A 19,516-nucleotide genomic window follows, 5' to 3' on the forward strand; every position below is an offset into this window, starting at 1 on the left:
CTGACAAAATGAACCGCCCATGCACATTTATACACGCGTACGGACTGATACAAAATCCATAGATGGAAATAAAACACTGGAGTAAAAAGCATACATCTTGTATGTTCCTTCCCAAATGAAAAAAAAAAGTGGGCCTAATTTTTAGAATAAAGAATATGGTTTTATGTGGCTTCGTATTTTTAATATCTACTGGGAAAATGCATTCAGCTGTGCTAAGATTAGTCATTCTAGTTGCATAAAAGCATGGGAAATGATCACATGTTAATTTCTGCTGGCCTCTTTTATGTTAAACCATGTAAAGTACTTTTTCAATTAGGAAGCTGATTTGATTTACCAAGAGTTTAGATTAGAAATGTCTGAGCTGAATTGAAAACCAGATTATAAATCATTTCAGTATGACATTTGGATAAAATATAAAGATAATCTGAGTTTATTTATGATGTCCCGTCAGGGAAATTCATGAGAATTAACTTTCTCATGACAGTTCTAATAATAATCATTTCTGACCACGTTAGAAATACTGTATTTTCCACATGAAGAAAGTTTGCTTAACATTTCATAGCCTATTTTGATATCTAGCTGAAACCAATGAGAACAAAAAGGTATTACAATTATTTTGAAAATGGAGTATTTTTCAAAGACGATGTAATACAGGAGAAGGCATAACCATTTACATTGTAGAGCACAAGTTCAATTGCACATGACACCTGTCTGGGGAGCTTTTCAAAAAATTCTTACATCTGGGTCATAATCCAGATGCATCAAATCTGAGCCTCCAGGAGTGGGGACCAGGTGAATCCAGATGCATCAAATCTGAGCCTCCAGAAATGGGGACCAGGTGTCGGTACTTGTTCCAAACTCCCCCCAGGTGATCCTAATGTCCAGTCAGGGCTGAGAACCACGTTCTAGAGGCATGACCTCGGGCAAGCGAGGTTAAGAGAAAGCTCTGAAGATGGCCCCGAGTATAAGCTGGTGATGCCAAGGGTTTACCTCTCTGACAAGATTCTGCAAGCACTACAGAAGAAAAGGCTAAAAAGTTCCTTGAAATTAAGTAAAGCTCCAGAACAGCAGTGGTGACTTCCAGGCTGTTCTTTGAACTGATCCTGTCTTGAAATCAGTGCTGAAAGTATCCGGGTGCTGCTTCTGTGGCAAAAGCAGTGCCAGGAAGTGGGAAGGAGAAACCCCTATAAACGAGAGTGTGTGTGTGCACTTATTAGAATTCGTTTTTATTTCTCATGTGGAAGAATGATTGTTTCATGGCTTTGTTTTTGTGAAATTTCTTCTTGCCTGTGCATTCTTCCTTTTGTGCCCATCTTAAGACACAAAACACAAGTAGAAGAAACTTAGTCAAACCATAATTGAAGCTTTGGACTATTGTTTAATTTCCTGACCCACTATCAGCACACATTTCTGGGCTGTGTGTTGAGGGGAGATAAGGATGAACAAGACGAGGTACTGGCCACGATGAATTTGGTTATACCTGACTAAGTCTTAGAAGTAGGATAGTTGTGAATAAATGAATGTAGTAGTTGTGTTCGACTTCACCAGAGAAACAGAACCAGTAGAGTGGGTAGGTGGTAGGTGGGTAGATAGATATAAAAGGAGATTTATCATAGGAATTGGTTCCTTCCCTTGGGAGGCAAAGTCCCATGATCTGTAAGCTGAAGAACCAGGAAAGTGGACAGTGTCATTCAGGTCCAAAGCCCAAGCAGCAGCTGGTGGGGAGCAGGGGGGGGGTGATTGGTGTAAGTCCCAGAGATCTGAGAGCCTCACAGACACAGACATGGAGAGGAAAATATGTGAGGGAAGTGACCTAGAGAAAGTAGGAACGTGAGTCGTTTGGCTATGGTGGATGAGGCTCTGAGCAGGGAAGATTCTGTGTGTCACCTGGTGTTGTTAACGTAATGTGGAATCAGCTACGGCCCCAGAAAACTGCTTAACATCACAGTTTCTCTGGTTTCCATCTTAAAATTTACAACTTAAAAGAGCTCAGTTAAGGAACAGGCAATAATTCACATAAAAACTTTTTGGCCATTTTCATCAAGCAGCTTACATGATCTTTTGTGGCTCTATATTTATTTGAACTTCAGGGAGGCATCTCCAGAACAGTGAATTTGTTTCTAAATATTGGGTATAATCAATGGTGTAATCCTGATGAAAGTGTCCATGAAATATGCCACCTTTGACTAGCGCTAAGGTGTTATTTGTGACCTCCCTTCTCTCTTAACCTTAATTTTCCTCTTGCTCAGTTGCCTTAGTTAACTGAGTGACATTAATTTTAGAAAGACTTAGGTGTTTTCTGAGAAGATATTTTATTGAAGTGTCTATTGTAAGTAATAGGAATTTCACCTTCGGGTAGACAGTCTACCATTTTGACATTAGTAAAAATAAAAAATAACTGGCCGTTTTGGTGAAAAGTCCAACTGAAAATTGCATCGCAGTGGAAGTTAAAATTTTGTGTTTGTCACTCTTTCACTTTCCTTCAATTATGTTGGCATCTTATAACCACAGTAACAATTCTGTTAGACCTCACCCACCCAACACTCAAAGTTGTCTTTCTCCCTCCTTTGCTCTCCTTCCTTTCCTTTTTCCCTTTAATTCTTTCTAAGATTATTTATTTGACAGAGGGAAGGGGGGAGAGAGAGGGAGAGAGCAGAAGCAGAGGGAGCGGCAGGGAGAGGGAGAGGCAGACTCCCCGCTGAGCTGGGACTCTGATGAGGGGCTTGATCCTAGGACCCTGAAGTCATGACCTGAGCCGAAGGCAGATGCTTAACCCACTGAGCCACCCAGGTGCCCCCTTTGTTAATTTTAACAAAGAACCTTCTGTTTCTACCTGGACCACCTTATCAAGGTGGTCTTTGGACTGCAGCAAACTCCCTTTCCATTCCAGGCTGACGTTGCTTATCAACCCCAGCATTCCTTTTTTCAGACCTCTCCTTACTTGTTCTCAAGTCCAGTGCTCCAGGCAGCTGCTACTAATAGGTGGAAGTAGTCCCTATTCTGTAAGAAACCTGGCCAAAAACCTTATCCTGGTTCTATTGTAACAAGGTCCCAGACCCTGAGACTCACCTGGGGTAGTCTGGGCCTCACCTGGACCCACTGAATCAGAATCTTCTGGGAAGCTGCTAGGAAATTTTGTTCAGTTCAGCTGTGTTGAAGGGTTTTACTGTTTGTCCTGAACATCATTTTGGAGAACAAAGGTATACACAAAACATCTTTCTATTCTCCCTAAAACAAAATTTCTTGTGGACAAACTAAATGTCTCCAGGACATTTACTGCAACTAATTTAACTTTCAAAATATTAGCCTTATTTATGTAGGCATAAATTATGAGTTTGCCCAGGCAGCTTTATCTAGAGGTCAAGGTTCTAGGAGACAGGGTGCCTAATGATTTAGAGAATGGTCACTAAAAACGTATGATAACGTGGTACCAGTGACTGGTGTTCAAAATTAAATAAACAAACCCACGTTCCACATCCTTATCCAGCCAGGCTGATGCAACTGTAATTTCGTTTGGAATTAAGCTCAGGTGGAATGGAACTGTCACAGGGCAATTGAAGAGGGTGGGAAGAAAGTCAGCAAAAGTATTCTTAAGGTACTATATCTTAATCTCCCCCAAAATCACTTATTTGAAATCACATTAATGGGATCCCAGCTAGAAAGCAAGGAAGTTGCTCTAACAAAAGAAAGAAATTATCATTGGGAAGATCACTTTTTCTCTGTACAGTTTAGAAGTGCTCTATTGCCCAGCAGTAAACTTATGTTTGGCTTTCTGGCTCTTCATGCATTTGCCAAAGTGCCTTTTGATGTGTTTTATTTACTACTCAAATAATCTGGTTTTTCAGGTCTTTTTTATTTTGTTCAAAATAGTCACAATAAACTAAATGTAAACCATAGGGCAGTGTGTCTTAAATGCTAGGCATTATTAATATTACTAATTACACACAGTGACCTTCCGTGTGTGCTCGGTTATCACCTTCCAGCTTCTATAAACTGTGACTTAAGCACTGAGGACCACATTGCTCTCCTTTTTCTTTTCCCTAAAGTCTTAATGCAAGAAATGTCTTAAAAAGTGCCCTGGTAACGTTGCCTGTAATGCTAGACACATGATCAAAGCAAAGGTGCAAATTCTTTGCCGCAGATGACACACGGCAGTTGCATCCACATGGCCCGTGTTGGTTTAAACTGGTCTCCCGCCACTCACTTCCCCCCAGTCATGCTGGTCACCCATCTCCTGATGAGGTTACCTGCTAGAGGCCATTTCTACAGATGCAAACCACCTGATGAGAGAACCGTCCTGTTGCACAGCAGAACTCACCGTGATCCCATCCTGTGCGCCGAGTGTGAGGTGACAGAGAAGTAGGAGTCAGGGGCATTTTGCACATGGCTGAAGAAGAAAACTTGGGGATAAACATATTTATTTTCTCTGCTGTCTTAGAATAACATGGTTTCAAGATAACTAATGATAAAATTATTTTCAAATGCTATAGGTAGCCCTAATGGAGAACCTTGTGGAAAGACTTGCCTGGAAGAAAGAGACAATCAGTGGTTGGGGGTCACGCTTTCCAGACAGCCGGGAGAAAATGGCTCCATCGTGGTAGGTTACTAGGGGTTAGTCCAGTGATAATGTCAGATTCAGATATTCTGGGTGTGATGTTCACATCATTTGGTCTACTTTTATGTTTTATTTAGACTTGTGGGCATAGATGGAAAAATATATTTTATATAAAGAATGAAAATAAGCTCCCCACGGGTGTTTGCTATGGAATGCCCTCTGATTTACGAACAGAACTGAGTAAAAGAATAGCTCCATGCTATCAAGGTAAGGAATCCTTTTGATATTAACTGGATCAAGAGAAACAAGTGAATGCCTTTAATTATTTTTTTCAATTTTCAATTTTGCATGTACAGAGGATGGGGGAGAGATCTTTAAAATAGCTGTATTCTTTTTAACTACTCAGAGTATTTCCTTTTTACTCAATTGCAGTAGTAGTTGCAAAAAAATGTGCTTTGTGTTTTTGGGAATAGAAATTTGTCCAGTTACGTTTGAATGTAGTTGATAATTACCCACTTCTGTATTAAATATATCTTTAATTCTGTGTAAGTCTAATGCCCAGCATATATCAGACACTTAAAATCATGAAATTATGATTGAAAATTTGAGATTGAAAAGTCTGACAAGATGAGAACTGTTTAGATTTTTTGCTTTATCTTTAGCTTCCAAGAATATTCAGAAAGATTCAAATATAAGTGTAAGCAAATCTTTCCCACTCACTGTCTTTCTTTTGTTTTTAAAATTCATATGCATTCCTTGATAAGGGGTTGGTATCTTAAGTTTGAAAAGATTTCCCATGAAAATTCTAGGCCATTAGGAGCAGTAGTATATGCAGAGCTAGGCCATAAACAATTAAGTGAGCAAAATTAGGGGTGAATGTCAACAGAGCATTAAAAACAGATCTGTAGCAGAACTAAAATTCTAAAAATGTGTCTTTGGAAAACTAAGAATTAAATATATATGTATTCCATTTTCCACGTTTTTCTAACCAAGATGATTACCACAGTGTCCAAAGAACATTTCTATTACCTGACAAAATTTGACCATGTATGCAAATTCAGTTATTCTATTCATATTGGGGTCCTCTGTGGTATGTGATGTCTTAGAAAAGCTCATTTAATATATCTCTGATTTGCCTTTGAGTGTCAAGAAGACAAAAGGTGAATTTTAAATTCTTAATTGAAATACTCAGTCTAGTGTTCTGTATGTTTATCATTCTCATTTTCTTAATGGTTTATGGTTTACACTTTAAAACATTTTCATAGAATTTTTTTTGTTGTTTGGATACACCCAGCCACATTCTAAAAAAAAAAAATTCAAGATGGCATAAACTTATAGCACCTAAGACTATGGGGAAATTTATTTAAAAAAGAAAAAGGGAAGATCTAAAAAGGAGTGGAAAAATCATGGCCAGGACTAATAATTACAAATGACTTAACAATTTATTTAACTTTTCTGGTTAGTAAAGCCAAAACAAAGATGTGGTCCTGATTCTTATTTTAGTAGAGGTTTACTTAGGTCAGTTCTTCAGGAGAAGCAGAGCTTTGTCTTCCTAGTAAGTTCCAAAAGCATCCAATTCATGGGAGCTTTGTATTGGAGACCCTCCATCTCCATGCAGATCTGGACTCACTATTCCTTTCAGCTGGCCACAATTTAGGAAGCCTATTTTAAATGCAAACCTGGACTGGAAGCTGCAAGTCCTACATCTGTCTTAGATACTCATTTGACAAGTTTTTTGAGCATATGCTGCATGTTCTTCCCATGAAAAAGAGGCAGAGGTCAATATTTTTATTGCCATTTTGGAGGAATATCTTTGAGGATTAATATGAAAGATTGGTGATATTACATTTTATCAAAGTGACTGTTTTAAAAATGAGATAGTATAAAATATCAACCTTAAAAGGTGTATTTGTAAGGATTTGCAAGATTAACAAAATTATGCAAATTTTGCCTATTTTTCAATGAAATCCTGAATTGTTTTTCTACTTCATTTTAGATTATGTGAAAAAATTTGGAGAAAATTTTGCATCATGTCAAGCTGGAATATCTAGTTTTTACACAGAGGTACTAGTTCAAAAAATAGCTCTTTAAATGTTTACATATAGGATTTTAATTTTTAAGATTGAGACAGTGGTATTATGCTTTACAGTAAAAAAAATTGTATAATCTCTGAATAATATGTCTCTTAAACTTGAGTATATTACAACTTAATTTTTACTACTCAATATTCCACATATACTTTTGAAAAGTTAATATTTAAGATGGCTGTGCCATGTAAGATCAACTAAAAGTCTACACTAAACATTACCTGCATCAAGAAGTTTCATTATGTTCAGTTAGCCAACATGTAGTACATCATTAGATTTTGTGGTGTTCAGTGATTCATTAGTTCCATATAACACCCAGTGCTTATCATTTAATAGGAATCAAAAGTAGCTATTGTTATTTGCTTTAATTTAGATGCTTAAAATTTCTAACCAAATATGTTACTTTTAATCACTAGTTGAGGGAGAAAAGAAGCATATGAATCTACATCTCTCATTTAAATTATGAGAATTGAGAGATTTAAGAATTTAATATTGTCTTAAGTTAAACATATTCCCAAGCTCTATTTTTTTTCTCTAACACTCAAGGATATACAATCAAAGGCCATAGTTGTATCCAACCCCCAAGTCTCCCAGTTTCCCTTCAAAACCCATTAAGAATTTATGAATGTTTTCTGAATCTATGGTCAGGCCTTGGGTTAACGATTTCCATAAATATTACCTACCGTGTTTAAAAAAAACTTTATATTTAAACTGACCTTTTTAAGAATTCAGGGTTGTTTAGGAAATTTAGATATATGTTGAATACTTTTTGATTGCTAAAAGTTACCATATTTCACCAGACAAATGTATCTGTTCATTTTAAATTTCCCTATGTTTCCTTTTCCTAAATTTGGATTTATCACCAAATATGCCCCAAATTCCACTGTATTTATTTTTTTCTAAGCTAACATTGTTAAGAAAACTAGTCAATGGCTCTTTGCAAATAGGAATAAATTAAGTCCATTTTTTACTCTTTGGCAACATGTGATTCTCTCCATAATAAGCACTAATGAATTACCCAGATACGATTCACTTTAACAGAAACCACATTGCCTGTCTCCTAAAAGCTTAGTCTAGTATTCTATGATTCTTGCTTCAATTTAAAGTCCACTGCTAAGTGTGAGTTTCTTTTCTGAAATTGTGATTATAGGTGAAAATTCATTAACTGGCTTCTCTGGGTTTTTTCTTCTATGTTTTTAAATTCATCAAATGTTCAGATTTTAGAAATGTATTATAAAAATGTATTCTCATCATTTTTTACTTAAAATGTATATCTGGAGGAGGTTTTGGGTGGATTAAACTTTGAATTGATGATAAATTGGTTTTTTTCTTACAGGATTTAATTGTGATGGGAGCCCCAGGATCGTCTTATTGGACTGGCTCTCTTTTTGTCTACAATATAACTACAAATAAATACAAGGCTTTCTTAGACACAAATAATCAAGTAAAATTTGGAAGTTACTTAGGTACTGTAAAAATGGACAAACTCCAGTCATCTCAGTCTTACAGATACAAGTTTCCCTTATTTATGATTACCAGTCTCTTCAAAAGATCAAAATGGCCAATAACAGTTAGAGTTCAGAAACTATCGCTTTAAGGATATAATCTATGAAACTTAATATTTTACATATGTAATTACAATCATTAATAGATAGTTAGACTAGAACTCTGAGTGTAGTTTACTCTCGTAAGCTCGTATCTTTATGTAGTCAACTTGTTATTGTAAGGGTTGCATCTGTTGAGTGCTTACCATATCCCAGGAACTTTTTGTAAGCACTCCACATGAATTCATTTAATCATGTATGAGTCAGTATAGTTTCTTAAAGGGCCAAGTGAAAGTCAGTGGGGCTGTCGACAGCATTCTAGACAATGGGTAACATTATGAAGCATACGGGTCTAAAAACAGCTCATTGACCTTCACCTCGTAAGTTCTTAGAATATTTCCCAGAGTTTATTCTTATCTTTCTCCTCTCCCTCCTCTTCCTCCCCCTCCATTTCCTCCTCCTCTTGTGCAATAGGACACTTTATAGTCTGTATTTCTACAGAAACCCAAGATTTTCCTGGTACAATTCCTCTGTTACAGCAAAAGGGATGCTTTTCCTATAGCTTCTTAGAAAATACAGATTTGTTTAAGCCGTGTGCTTCAAATGCAAGCAGCCTATACCCAGAAATAATTAAGCATTTTTCCCATTCATACAGTAAGAATTCATTTTCAGAGGGAATTTATTTATAATTCAACATTTACTTGTTTATGGTTGAAGGATGTCTTGAAGTGTTGTAAGAAATGTAATTAGGGGATGCCTCAGTCGGTTAAGCATCCAACTCTTGGTTTCGGCTCAGGTCATGAGCTCAGGGTCCCGGGATCAAGCCCCACATTGGGCTCTGCACTCAGCAGGGAGTCTGTTTGAGGATTTCTCTCCCTCTCTCTATGCCCCTCCCCTTGCTCCTGTACATGCTTTCTCTCCCTCTCCCAAATAAATCTTAAAAAAATAACTTAGTATTATGCCTTTTGTCATATAATAAAATATTTTACCTTTTGTGTCATCATACAGGTTTATTACAATAGGAAGATTTCATGGCAAAAAAGTTGAAGTTTAGGAAGTTCTTTTACTTAAAGTTTAAAATGTTCTAGTTTAGATACCTAAAATATTTTGGTTGTAATCCTAGAGGCTAGCATGTCCTGGTACTACATAGAGACTAACCAAATGTAAAAGCGCTATCTTTAATTTCTAGTACTTGGAAATGTAAGCCATGGGCCTGGTTTGTTTTTTTTTTTTTTTTTTTTAAAGATTTTATTTATTTATCAGAGAGAGGGAGGCAGGCAGGCAGAGGGAGAAGCAGGCTCCTTGCTCAGCAAGGAGCCCGATGCGGGACTTGATCCCAGGACCCTGGGATCATGACCTGAGCCGAAGGCAGATACTTAACTGACTGAGCCACCCAGGCATCCCATCTATGGGCCTAGTTTCATAACGCATACTAGTGATTGCTTAAAGCATAGAATAAATGGCCAGTTTTGAATATTGCTAAGCTAAATATCTTAAAACTGTTTAGTCATTTGGAGTTCAGTCTCAGTTATTTCTATGAGTGGATTTATGATGATACAGTTTACCCATCGTAAATGATGATTCTCCTACTTTTCTCCACTTTGTTTGAAGGATACTCAGTTGGAGCTGGTCATTTTCGGAGTCCACATACGACTGAAGTAGTTGGAGGAGCCCCTCAACACGAACAGATTGGTAAAGTAAGAATTACATTTTTACATTTATTTGTGAGGAAATTGCATGAAAGGTGAAGGAAGGACTGCCAAAGATGGTAAGAAGTGAAGGCTAGACATGATGAGCAGTAAACTGCATTTCGTGGTGAAAGTTGTATTGACTTTTAGATAAAATTTTATTAGAAAAGCTTTAAGGAGAAATTCTATAAGTCAAATGAGGCTTTTCTTTCTTGTGAGTAAATTGTTCTTGAAATAAGATGATCTCAAGATGTCGAGGGAATGTATTTACTGGTTTGCGAGTTTACAGACGATGGGATATTGAGACAGCTGCATGTTTTGGGGTAAGACCAGAAAGATGTTATTTCTGGTTCTGGTTTTTGTTACATTACTGTGTGGACATTACTAAACTTTTCTGAGCCTTACTTTGAAAAGTGAGGCAAACAACACTTGCCGTGCCCTCGGGGATCAATACCATCGTTCCTGAGAAGACAGTTTGGCAAGGAAGTCCTGTTAATGTGAATGTGCTTCACCTAAACCTCTTGAATCACTCTGAAAAGGATTTTCAAAAATCTTTGTGAGCGGTTACACTTTACAAAAATTGATGTTTTGATGCCCTGAAGATTTTTTTTTTTTTAATGTGCTAGCAGTCTGAGTTTTTCTAATTCCTTTCCCAATTGCAGGCATACATATTCAGCATCGATGCAAAAGAACTAAATATCTTACATGAAGTGAAAGGAAAAAAGGTAATGTCTCCATCTTTGGTATCCCTGAGCGCTTTTTTTTTTTTTTCCCCTTGGTGACTGGATCTGGTTTTGTTTTCGGGCAGCTTGGTTCTTACTTTGGAGCTTCTGTGTGTGCTGTGGACCTCAATGCAGATGGCTTCTCAGACCTACTCGTGGGAGCTCCCATGCAGAGCATCATCAGGGAGGAAGGCAGAGTGTTCGTGTACATCAACTCTGGCTGGGTAAGTCCAATTGCTCACCAAGTAGAGGCTGTTGATGGGATTAAGATAGAAACTGAAGCTGTTCGTATTCCAGAGTTTTGTATCTAGATCCTTAGGCTAATTTTACTGATGAAAGTAAAAACTCTGGTATTGTACTAATGCTCTAAAAGCGGAACATGCTGGGGGATGGGAAGCTGTTGATATTCCAGAAGCAGGAGATCAATTGTTCTGGTTTTTTCCTACTCACACCTTGTCCTTCAAGTGTTTGGAGTTTCTTTTAGTTTTATTATGATCCAAATCTAATTTGAAAGAATGATTTTTCTATATCCCTCAAAATGTGGATTTATTATTGGTTCTGTCGTGAATGTCTTTAATTAGAAATATTACCAGAAGGAGAAGATAAAGTACGAGATGCTTTTATTGATTTGGAAACAGTAGGAAACCATAAGATGTTAGTTTGTACAATATTTGTAGATGATATTCCTGAAAAGAATATAAAATGGGCATAGTTTATTCCAAAGTGGATATAGTAGTTGTAGAAATAGGTAATTACCACTTACGGTTGAGTTTTAGATTATGCGGGATGTTGTGGAGTAGAAACTGACCACTTCACAATTCAATTTAAAGAGTTCTGCTGACCTTATCTTGCCAGTCTATCTTCTTGGCATTAAATCAAAACAAAGAATTGATAGGGCCTTAATGGGGTCTTCTTGGTCTGTTCCTTTGATTTAAGAGCAAGAAGGGATTTGTGAGACAATTGGGTCATTTCTTAAGGCACAGCATGTTTAGTCAGGATTCAACAAAGTAAAATCTGTTTCAAGAACGTATTTGTAATCTTAATGGTTTTAGAGCATTTAATAAGTTCCTATATTAAGCATCAGACTAAACACTGTATGATTCAAAAGAGAAAATACTGTCTTACAAAGCTAAGAGATTTTCAAAGTTCCAGATATAGCAGCAAAGTTATTTATGAAGGGGGATTTCCATAGACTGTATTTAAACTTAAATTTAGTAGTAAAGCAATACCGTCCACAAAGTGATCATTCACATGTCCTTAATGGCAATATTAGGCTTTACTTTTTTCTTTTTCTTTTTTTTTTTTTGTAAAGACCTTTCGCATTTCCCTATCCATAAATGGTCTTCTTATACTAGCTACATCCTCATTCTGCATACTTTTCCTTCTCCTTATAACTAAACTTTATGGAAACACTTCAAAAATTATCACATCCACCTAAAATAAAGCGATATATGATCTTTTTTTCTCGCTGAAATCCTAAGCAGTCCTAATAGGAAAGACAGATAAAAGTGTATCTCTTTTGTTTAAAGGGCAAGGAAAGAGCCCTACCCATTAGGCTGCCCTCTTGTTCTTCCCTCATGCCTACCCTGAGGCACCACTGTTGAATATGAGGTAATTGCATAATTGATTTCAGCTTTTAACACCTCTGACATAGGTGATTCTTTGTTCCCTTCTAACTTCGTATTTGTTAACTCTCTAAAATGGCACTAACCACCACCTAGCATTATATTCTATATTTATTCATCTGGTTTGATATTGTCTATTCTTCTACTGGAGTATAGACACCGTGTGGAGAGGAATCCTCTGTCTTGTTTACTGCTGTTTCTTTTGGGTTTGAAAGAGTACTGGAGAAATGGGTGCTCAATAATTGTTTTTTGAATGAACTCAAGAGAGAATGATACTTCAATGAATCTTGCTTCCACCTACTTCTATTAAAATAACTCTGAGAGGTCCCCAAAGAACTCTTGGCCACCATTCTCTGACTGGAGAATACTTGAAGAGTGATCACCACTTCTTGAAACCCTCTTCCTGGGAACTCCAGTGCCATTGGTCTGCACCTTCTCATCTTCCTGGGAGCCCTTTCTCCCTTCTCCTTAAATTAGGCATTTCCTTTGGAGCCTCGCAAGCTCTCTTATCCCTTATTTCTTGATAAAATCATTTACTGTTCCTGGTGCCGGTGATTCTGTCTGTAGAGATGATTCATTAAAAAAAAATAAACAGTATCTGAAATGGAACAAAAACTATGAAAATAGCTGAGAATAATCTTAGTCCTGACCCATAAGACCTCAGGTCCAGAAAAGACATGAACATGAGAGTAAAGAATTGAATACAACATGGTAAATAGCACATTAGCAGCATGTACAAAGCAGAAGAAGCAAATCACTTTGGTCTAGGAGGATTCACAGAGGAAGTATTTGAACAAGTTTAGGAGTTTTTTAGTTGGAAAATAAAAGGTGAAGGGTGTTTCACAATCACAAGCAGAAGAACTTGTGTGTGATTAGGGAATGTTGAATAGACTTGTTTAAGAAGAGGAAAGGATCCTCTATGACGAGTAGTGTGTAGATGTTTTTTTTCTTACTACATAAGAGTGACATGATCAGAGTTTGGGAAGAGGTCTGGTGGTAGTTGTTATGATGATTCATTATTGCAACATTATTGAATGTCTTATCGTAATAACTCCTCTTCCAATTTAAGAGACAGCAGTTGACCTATCCATGTTTCATTGCTAAGGCTCCAAAGGCCAGCTTTGGTTGTACCAACTCCTCAACTCAGAAACCTTCAGTGGCTTCCTCGTCCTTAAATTGAGAGTGAATTTCCCTCAGTGTTGAAAATACCACACCATAACATTTCAGTCTGGTTTGGTTTGGTTTGGTTTGGGTTTCGGTCCTCTTCATTATACATACTGTTTGTAACAGCCGAATTCTTCAGAATTTGTTCTGCTGATAATACTCTGTATCAAAATTACGTCCACCCTTCAACAGCCACCTTGAATATCAGCTTTAATGAGATCTCACCTTGCTTTCACAATTAGATACTCTGTCCTTGCTTCTTGACAGTACAAAGCAGTTGGTACTTCTGAGTCACTACATGCTTGGCCTGAGCCTTCCCTGTAGCGAGGCTTCTTTGGGAAGGGGGGGGTGTCTTACGCACACGGCCTTGTCCTTTTTGCTTGTTTACTCTTCACATAGTGCATTGCCTTTAGTAGGAACTCAATAGATATTCGTTAGAATGAATTATCAAAATGATTTATTGGGTTTTCAAAGCTAGGGATCATGAGTCTGACAATTTTTATGTCCCCCGAGCTCTAATCATACTATTATATGTGTTGACATACTTGATAAATATTTATTGAATTGAACTGAGATGTGGGTACTAAAGCCCAGTCTCTAGTTTATCCAACTTGTTTGAAGCATTAGAAAAAAATCCGTATCCAATTACGATGGTAAATCATGTGTAAAGTTGTCAGGGAGTGTTATGATGACACCTTTTCTCCCCTTTTCTGTCTAGGGAGCAGTAATGAATGAAATGGAAACAGAGCTCATTGGAAGTGACAAATATGCTGCAAGATTTGGGGAATCTATAGTTAATCTTGGTGACATTGATAATGATGGCTTTGAAGGTAATTCAAAGTATTTAATTCAGTACTTGATTTCTGCTTTGAAAATGGTACACGGAAGAGCATGTGAGTGGAATTTTAGGTCAGTTGCCTTTCTCTACAAAATGGAGCCAGAATGTTATGCTAAGTGTATTTTCTTTTTAGTGTTAACGTCTGACTTCTCCTCACTTGTCAGTTATTGATTCTTAATTGATCAGACTTCCTAGACTGTACTATTTGATGATAAGTACGGTAAGGATACTGACAAGACGCAACAGAGGCTGGCTGCAGAGCTGGAGCATGGTTCCAGAAGACTCCTGTTGTGCTAGGCATTCATTGTTCAGCTGCTGTACTGTGGAAGGATTTGGGGAAATGTGGGAGAGAGTCCTAAGCGGTGATAAGGGGGCAACTGGCAGACCCAGCAATAGTGGCTATTTACCAACTGATGTGGAAACCTCTCCAGAATGGAATAGATGTCATTACTGAGCCTGTTGCCGGGGTATCAGCCCTGCTGTTGAAGTACCTGTGTCTACCCGCCTTCCCTCTTAACATTGACTTTTTTTCAATCTAAAACTGAGGGGTAACTAAGTCTGGTAAAATTGTGCATAAAATGATGAATGGATTTGAGAGGAGTCTGTTTAATTTCTAGAGTTCAGCAAGTAAGTATTTGATGCTTTCAGGGCTCAGAATTGTCTTTCCTCTTGATATGGTCATTGGCAATTGGTATATGGTGATGTTAGGTTGAAATTTACTTGGATACTAAAAATAAGCGAGGGAGTACTCTTAAGTTCTCACTTGTTTAATTTCTGATGCATAAAGACTTCATTCTACTTGCAATGTATAAAATGTTTGTCTTCGAGAAGAAAGTTAGCGGGTTATTGAATATCTCTTTTGAATATATATAGGATATACATCACATATTGAATATATGAACCCTATTAAATGTCAGAGTGTAATTTGGTGTACAAATATCACCATTTCTAGAGTTTTTCTAGTTCTATTTTCTATTTCTGAATTTAGATTTTTTTTTTTTTTTTTTTTTTAGATTTCACATCTAAGTGAGGTCATACAGTGTAAGCCTTTTTCTGACTTACTGAGCAAAATGCCATCTAAAATATACATGTTGTCACACATGGCAGGATAATTTCTTCTTTATGGCTGAATAGCATTTTTGTTTTGCCAATGAGTAAGCATTTTGTACGTTTTGGATATGAACAAGACCCTGAGGATTTGGAAGCAGGCTCAGTACTTTTTCCCTGAGGCCCTTTCCTCCATATCTGCCTGAGTGAGAAAGCAAGGCACCTGTGTTTTATTTTTCTTTATGTATTTCCCTATTTCTTTACCCCAACTTTTATCTTACTTAATTTTTTGGGAGTAAATGGATGAAGTTACTTTGTGTTCATGGCAGGATGTGTGAGGTGGTTTAGAAAGGGAATGAAAGTCTCACCTGTTCTTTTTCCCTCCACCTCCAGGCAGAGATGCAAATCAGAGTCAATGTCCTCTCGCTATGCACACTTTTGTGGTGTTTTCCATAGCAGACCTAAGTTATTTTTGCATTCATCATATCCTTTCCCTTTTTTGTATTCAAAAAAGAAAAAAATATGAATTTCCTGTGCACTTAGAAAAGCAAGGCAAGCCATTTGCTAAGGAGATAATCAGCTTGGCAACAGTCCAACATAAAAATTGCATCAAGAGGACGAGGAAGTTAGGGAAGAGGTACACAAACAGGCCTACATGACGAACACGCCTGGCAGGCAGCATTCAGCTTTCGTCCGTGAAAGAGATTTGGCAAAAACCACTTATTTTTGGTTGAGGTTTTTTTTCACCTTGAGCATTTTTATGTGACTGTTAGACTATATGTCTGAATATTTTTTGAGCCGAGCCATAAGAAAGTTCTATAATTGTAAATTATAAGCTGTTTAATTATTACTTTATGTGCCCCTGAAATAAATATTGATAGATTATCAAATCATGAATTGAACAGTTCTTTGACACAGAACAGGAGAAGTTTTTAGGAGAGGAAAACGCTGGGTAGAACCTGTAGAGTTAATGATTCCACAGAGCATCGTAATGAGGGAGCATGGGCTCTGGAGCCAGACTGCAGTGTTTGTATCCCAGCTGCTTCACGTCCAAGCTCTGGGACCTTCAGCAAGTTACACTCTGTACCTCAGTTTCCTCATCAGAGTTGAGATCAAAAAGTATTTACTCGATGTAGTTGTTTTTAGAGTTACATGAGTTAGTACGTGTGAAGCCCCTAGAGTGGTTCCCCGTATTGTAATAAGCATTATGTGTTAGCTGATGTTAAAATTATTGTGATTATACCAGTGATAATTATAGTTTACACTAACAGTGAAATAAAATGTTCAGATGGAAAGTAGGAAACATTGTCAAATATGTCCGTGTTTGTTCTGCATGTTGTGTCCCAAATGGACTTGCACAGACGTAAAAAAAATAAATAATGTGTGTTTTCCTTCTAACTATAATGATTGCTAAAATTTTAGTATTTTCTATAACAGATCCAAATATAATCCTAGCAAATAAGAGTTTGGATCTATATATAAGCTAGGAAAAGACTGAATGCAATCCACATGTCTTCTGCTTGGAATGACTTTGATCTGGGCCTTTTTATATTTCATTTGAAAAGGCCCATTTGTATCGTTTCACAATATGTGCCTTACATCACTGCGGCTAGTAACTGTTACTGCAAGAATTTCCATGTATCAACACCTTCGTAGCTCAGACTTAGGATCTTCACATCCTAGTTACTCAGGATGCAGCCATACTGGCTGAAGTCTAAGCTGGCCTTGAAGAATGGCATCTGTAACTGGTCTTGTCTTCAGTGGCCACAGGACACTTCTCCCCACACTCCTTTCCTTACCTCCCTCTTCCTCTCCCCTCCCTCTCTCTCCCTTCCTGCTCCTTTCTCTTATGTTCCTGTGAGTATTTAGGCTGTGCATATATGGCTCCCTGTATTTCAAACTCACCGCCATTGTTCACGTGTGCAATGTTGCCCCTTTGTCACCTGCCATTACACAGCCTGTTTCCTCTGTCTAAAGTGCCTTCGCCCAGTGCTTCTCCTGGCTGTCACCTGTCAATATGGAGTCTCAGCTTGGGGCTTCCTCTTCTGTGCGAAGCCTTCCATCATTTTCCCCCACCGTCTCGTATGTAGTATTTTTATTCTGGTTTTACCTCCCTTCTTCCCCACAAGACTAAAGTTCCTTTTCGTGGTACTGCCCTGTATGACCAGCGCCTGGAAAATGCCCAGAATACAGTAGTTGTTCAGTAGTTGTCCACTGAATAAATCACTGAATGGGTATAGTTGTATATGAGTATTTAAAAGTATATAAGTGTATAAAAGTATTTAAAATACTTTGCACAGGTCAAGAGAGCAGCCTTACTATGTCTAAACTATAAATATAAGGTATGTCTATCACTTACTTCTTGATATTAGAAATTGTACAGCATTTGGAGCACCTGGCTGGCTTAGTCAGTTGAACATGTGACTCTTGATCTCGGGGTTGTGGGTTCGAAACCCACATTGGGTGTAGAGATTACTTAAAAATAAAATCTTGAAAGAGGAACCTAGAGGTTCAGTTGGTAGAGCATGTGACTCTTGATCTCAGGGCGGTGAGTTCGAGCCCCAAATTGGGCATGGAGGCTACTTAGAAAAAAAATTTTTTTAAATTGTACTGCATTTGGCATAGAATTATATTTCAAGAAGGTTTTTATTCTCATTGAAATAGCAGTCAGAAATTACTACTGTAGTTGTTAAAGATTTAAATCTGATAAACTAGTAAGTATTGACTATCATGAAAGCAAACTTTCTGTATTTTAGGTTTCTGTTGAAGAAACAAGAAAACATTACATGTAAATAAACACATGAATATACCCAAATAGACATAATACCTTGTAACACTAATGAAATGCTCTTGCAACTATAGAATATTATTTTTCTCCTGTGCGTTTTATATTTATGGCCCTTAAGCAACCATGTCATTCATAGTTTGTTTTCTCTTGCTTATGTCAGTTGATTATTTTTTTCTCCTGGCATCATAATCTGACGTGAATCCCAAGTCATAAAAGTGATGCCCTCATTACTTTATAGAACAAATTCACTTTCCAAAATCCAGTTTGCATGTATGTACATGTATAAATACAGATATCCTTAACAAATACCTTAATTGCTTTCACTGGAACAGGAATTTAGAAGTCATTTTACAAATAAAGTAAAACGCAGAGCTCAAAATAAAGAATCTTAGGGTTATAATATTCACAGATGATAATTTATGCGCTGGGGTCTGCTCTAAACACTTTACATGAGCTACATCCAGTGCTGAGGGTGAGTTCTTCTCTTATGATCCCATGCTATAGGTGAGGGACCTGAGACACAATGAAGTTAAGAAACGGGCCTGCCTGGGGGTCAGGCTTTGGTGGTTTGGCTGGAGAGCCCACGTCCTTGATCATTGTGTTAGAGTGCGTCTCAGACCTGTTCACCCTGCTGCTTCGATGCACAGATGATTCTGCACAGTCCTGTACATTATGATAATACTTATTTTGTGATACTTTTTTCTGTCTAGTGAGTAAAGTATTTGGGTTTTTTTGATAAGGAATTTTATGTGATATGAATTAAGTATGAAAGTTAGTTTTCAGAGTTGCATTCTTTATACTAAGAATTTATTTTTTTTTGCCATTGAAATTCTGGAATAGATGTCGCGATTGGAGCGCCACAAGAAGATGACTTGCGAGGTGCTATTTATATTTACAATGGCCGAGCAGATGGGATATCATCAGTGTTCTCACAGGTAAAATACTACTGTTTCTGAAGGAAGCATTGATAATAAACGATTCCTGAAACTTCCAGTGTTAGTGTGGACTTATTTTTCTTAATTTGCTCTTTCAAGTATTTAATATCTTCTATTTCACCCTTTTCTTAAGAGTAGGTGGTCTCATTTTGAAGGTCATTAATAACTCTTTGAAATCATTTTTTTCCATAAGTAAGAGTCTTGGTTCACATCCATTCTCGTTCGTTTGTTTGTTTTGATGTAGTGTTCCATTCATTCTTGTTTGTCTTTAACCTACTGAAGATTTTCTTTGTGTTCCGCAAATTTATGTTCTGAGATGGTTTCCATACTGTTTTGAATAAGCCCATGTGGCTTTGATTAACTGTGTCTCGCCTTGTGCCTAAAGCCCCATATTTCAGGGAGGTCACACTGGGAGAGCGAATACATGATACTCTGTTCCTTTCAGGGCGCAGCTTCAAGATGGAAGCTTTTAATAAAGTTCCCTGATCTTACTCTGACTTGTTTTTTGACAAATCAGGGTATT

General features: G+C 37.4%; 1 protein-coding gene across 2 annotated transcripts in view; it reads left to right on the forward strand.

The window, feature by feature from the left end:
* The window catches only part of ITGA4 (integrin subunit alpha 4), a 78,251-nt gene that overhangs the window by 12,566 nt on the left and 46,169 nt on the right, over window positions 1-19,516 (forward strand). For both annotated transcript variants that reach the window (XM_027589573.1, XM_027589574.1), the window contains exons 3-11: window positions 4,491-4,597; window positions 4,693-4,822; window positions 6,552-6,619; window positions 7,979-8,108; window positions 9,798-9,883; window positions 10,537-10,599; window positions 10,683-10,820; window positions 14,104-14,215; window positions 18,899-18,993. In XM_027589573.1, coding sequence (XP_027445374.1) covers window positions 4,491-4,597; window positions 4,693-4,822; window positions 6,552-6,619; window positions 7,979-8,108; window positions 9,798-9,883; window positions 10,537-10,599; window positions 10,683-10,820; window positions 14,104-14,215; window positions 18,899-18,993 — 929 coding nt within the window. The remainder of the gene's footprint in view (window positions 1-4,490; window positions 4,598-4,692; window positions 4,823-6,551; window positions 6,620-7,978; window positions 8,109-9,797; window positions 9,884-10,536; window positions 10,600-10,682; window positions 10,821-14,103; window positions 14,216-18,898; window positions 18,994-19,516) is intronic.

Source organism: Zalophus californianus, chromosome 3, assembly GCF_009762305.2.
Source record: "Zalophus californianus isolate mZalCal1 chromosome 3, mZalCal1.pri.v2, whole genome shotgun sequence".
In the NCBI taxonomy this organism is placed as follows: Eukaryota; Metazoa; Chordata; class Mammalia; order Carnivora; family Otariidae; genus Zalophus; species Zalophus californianus.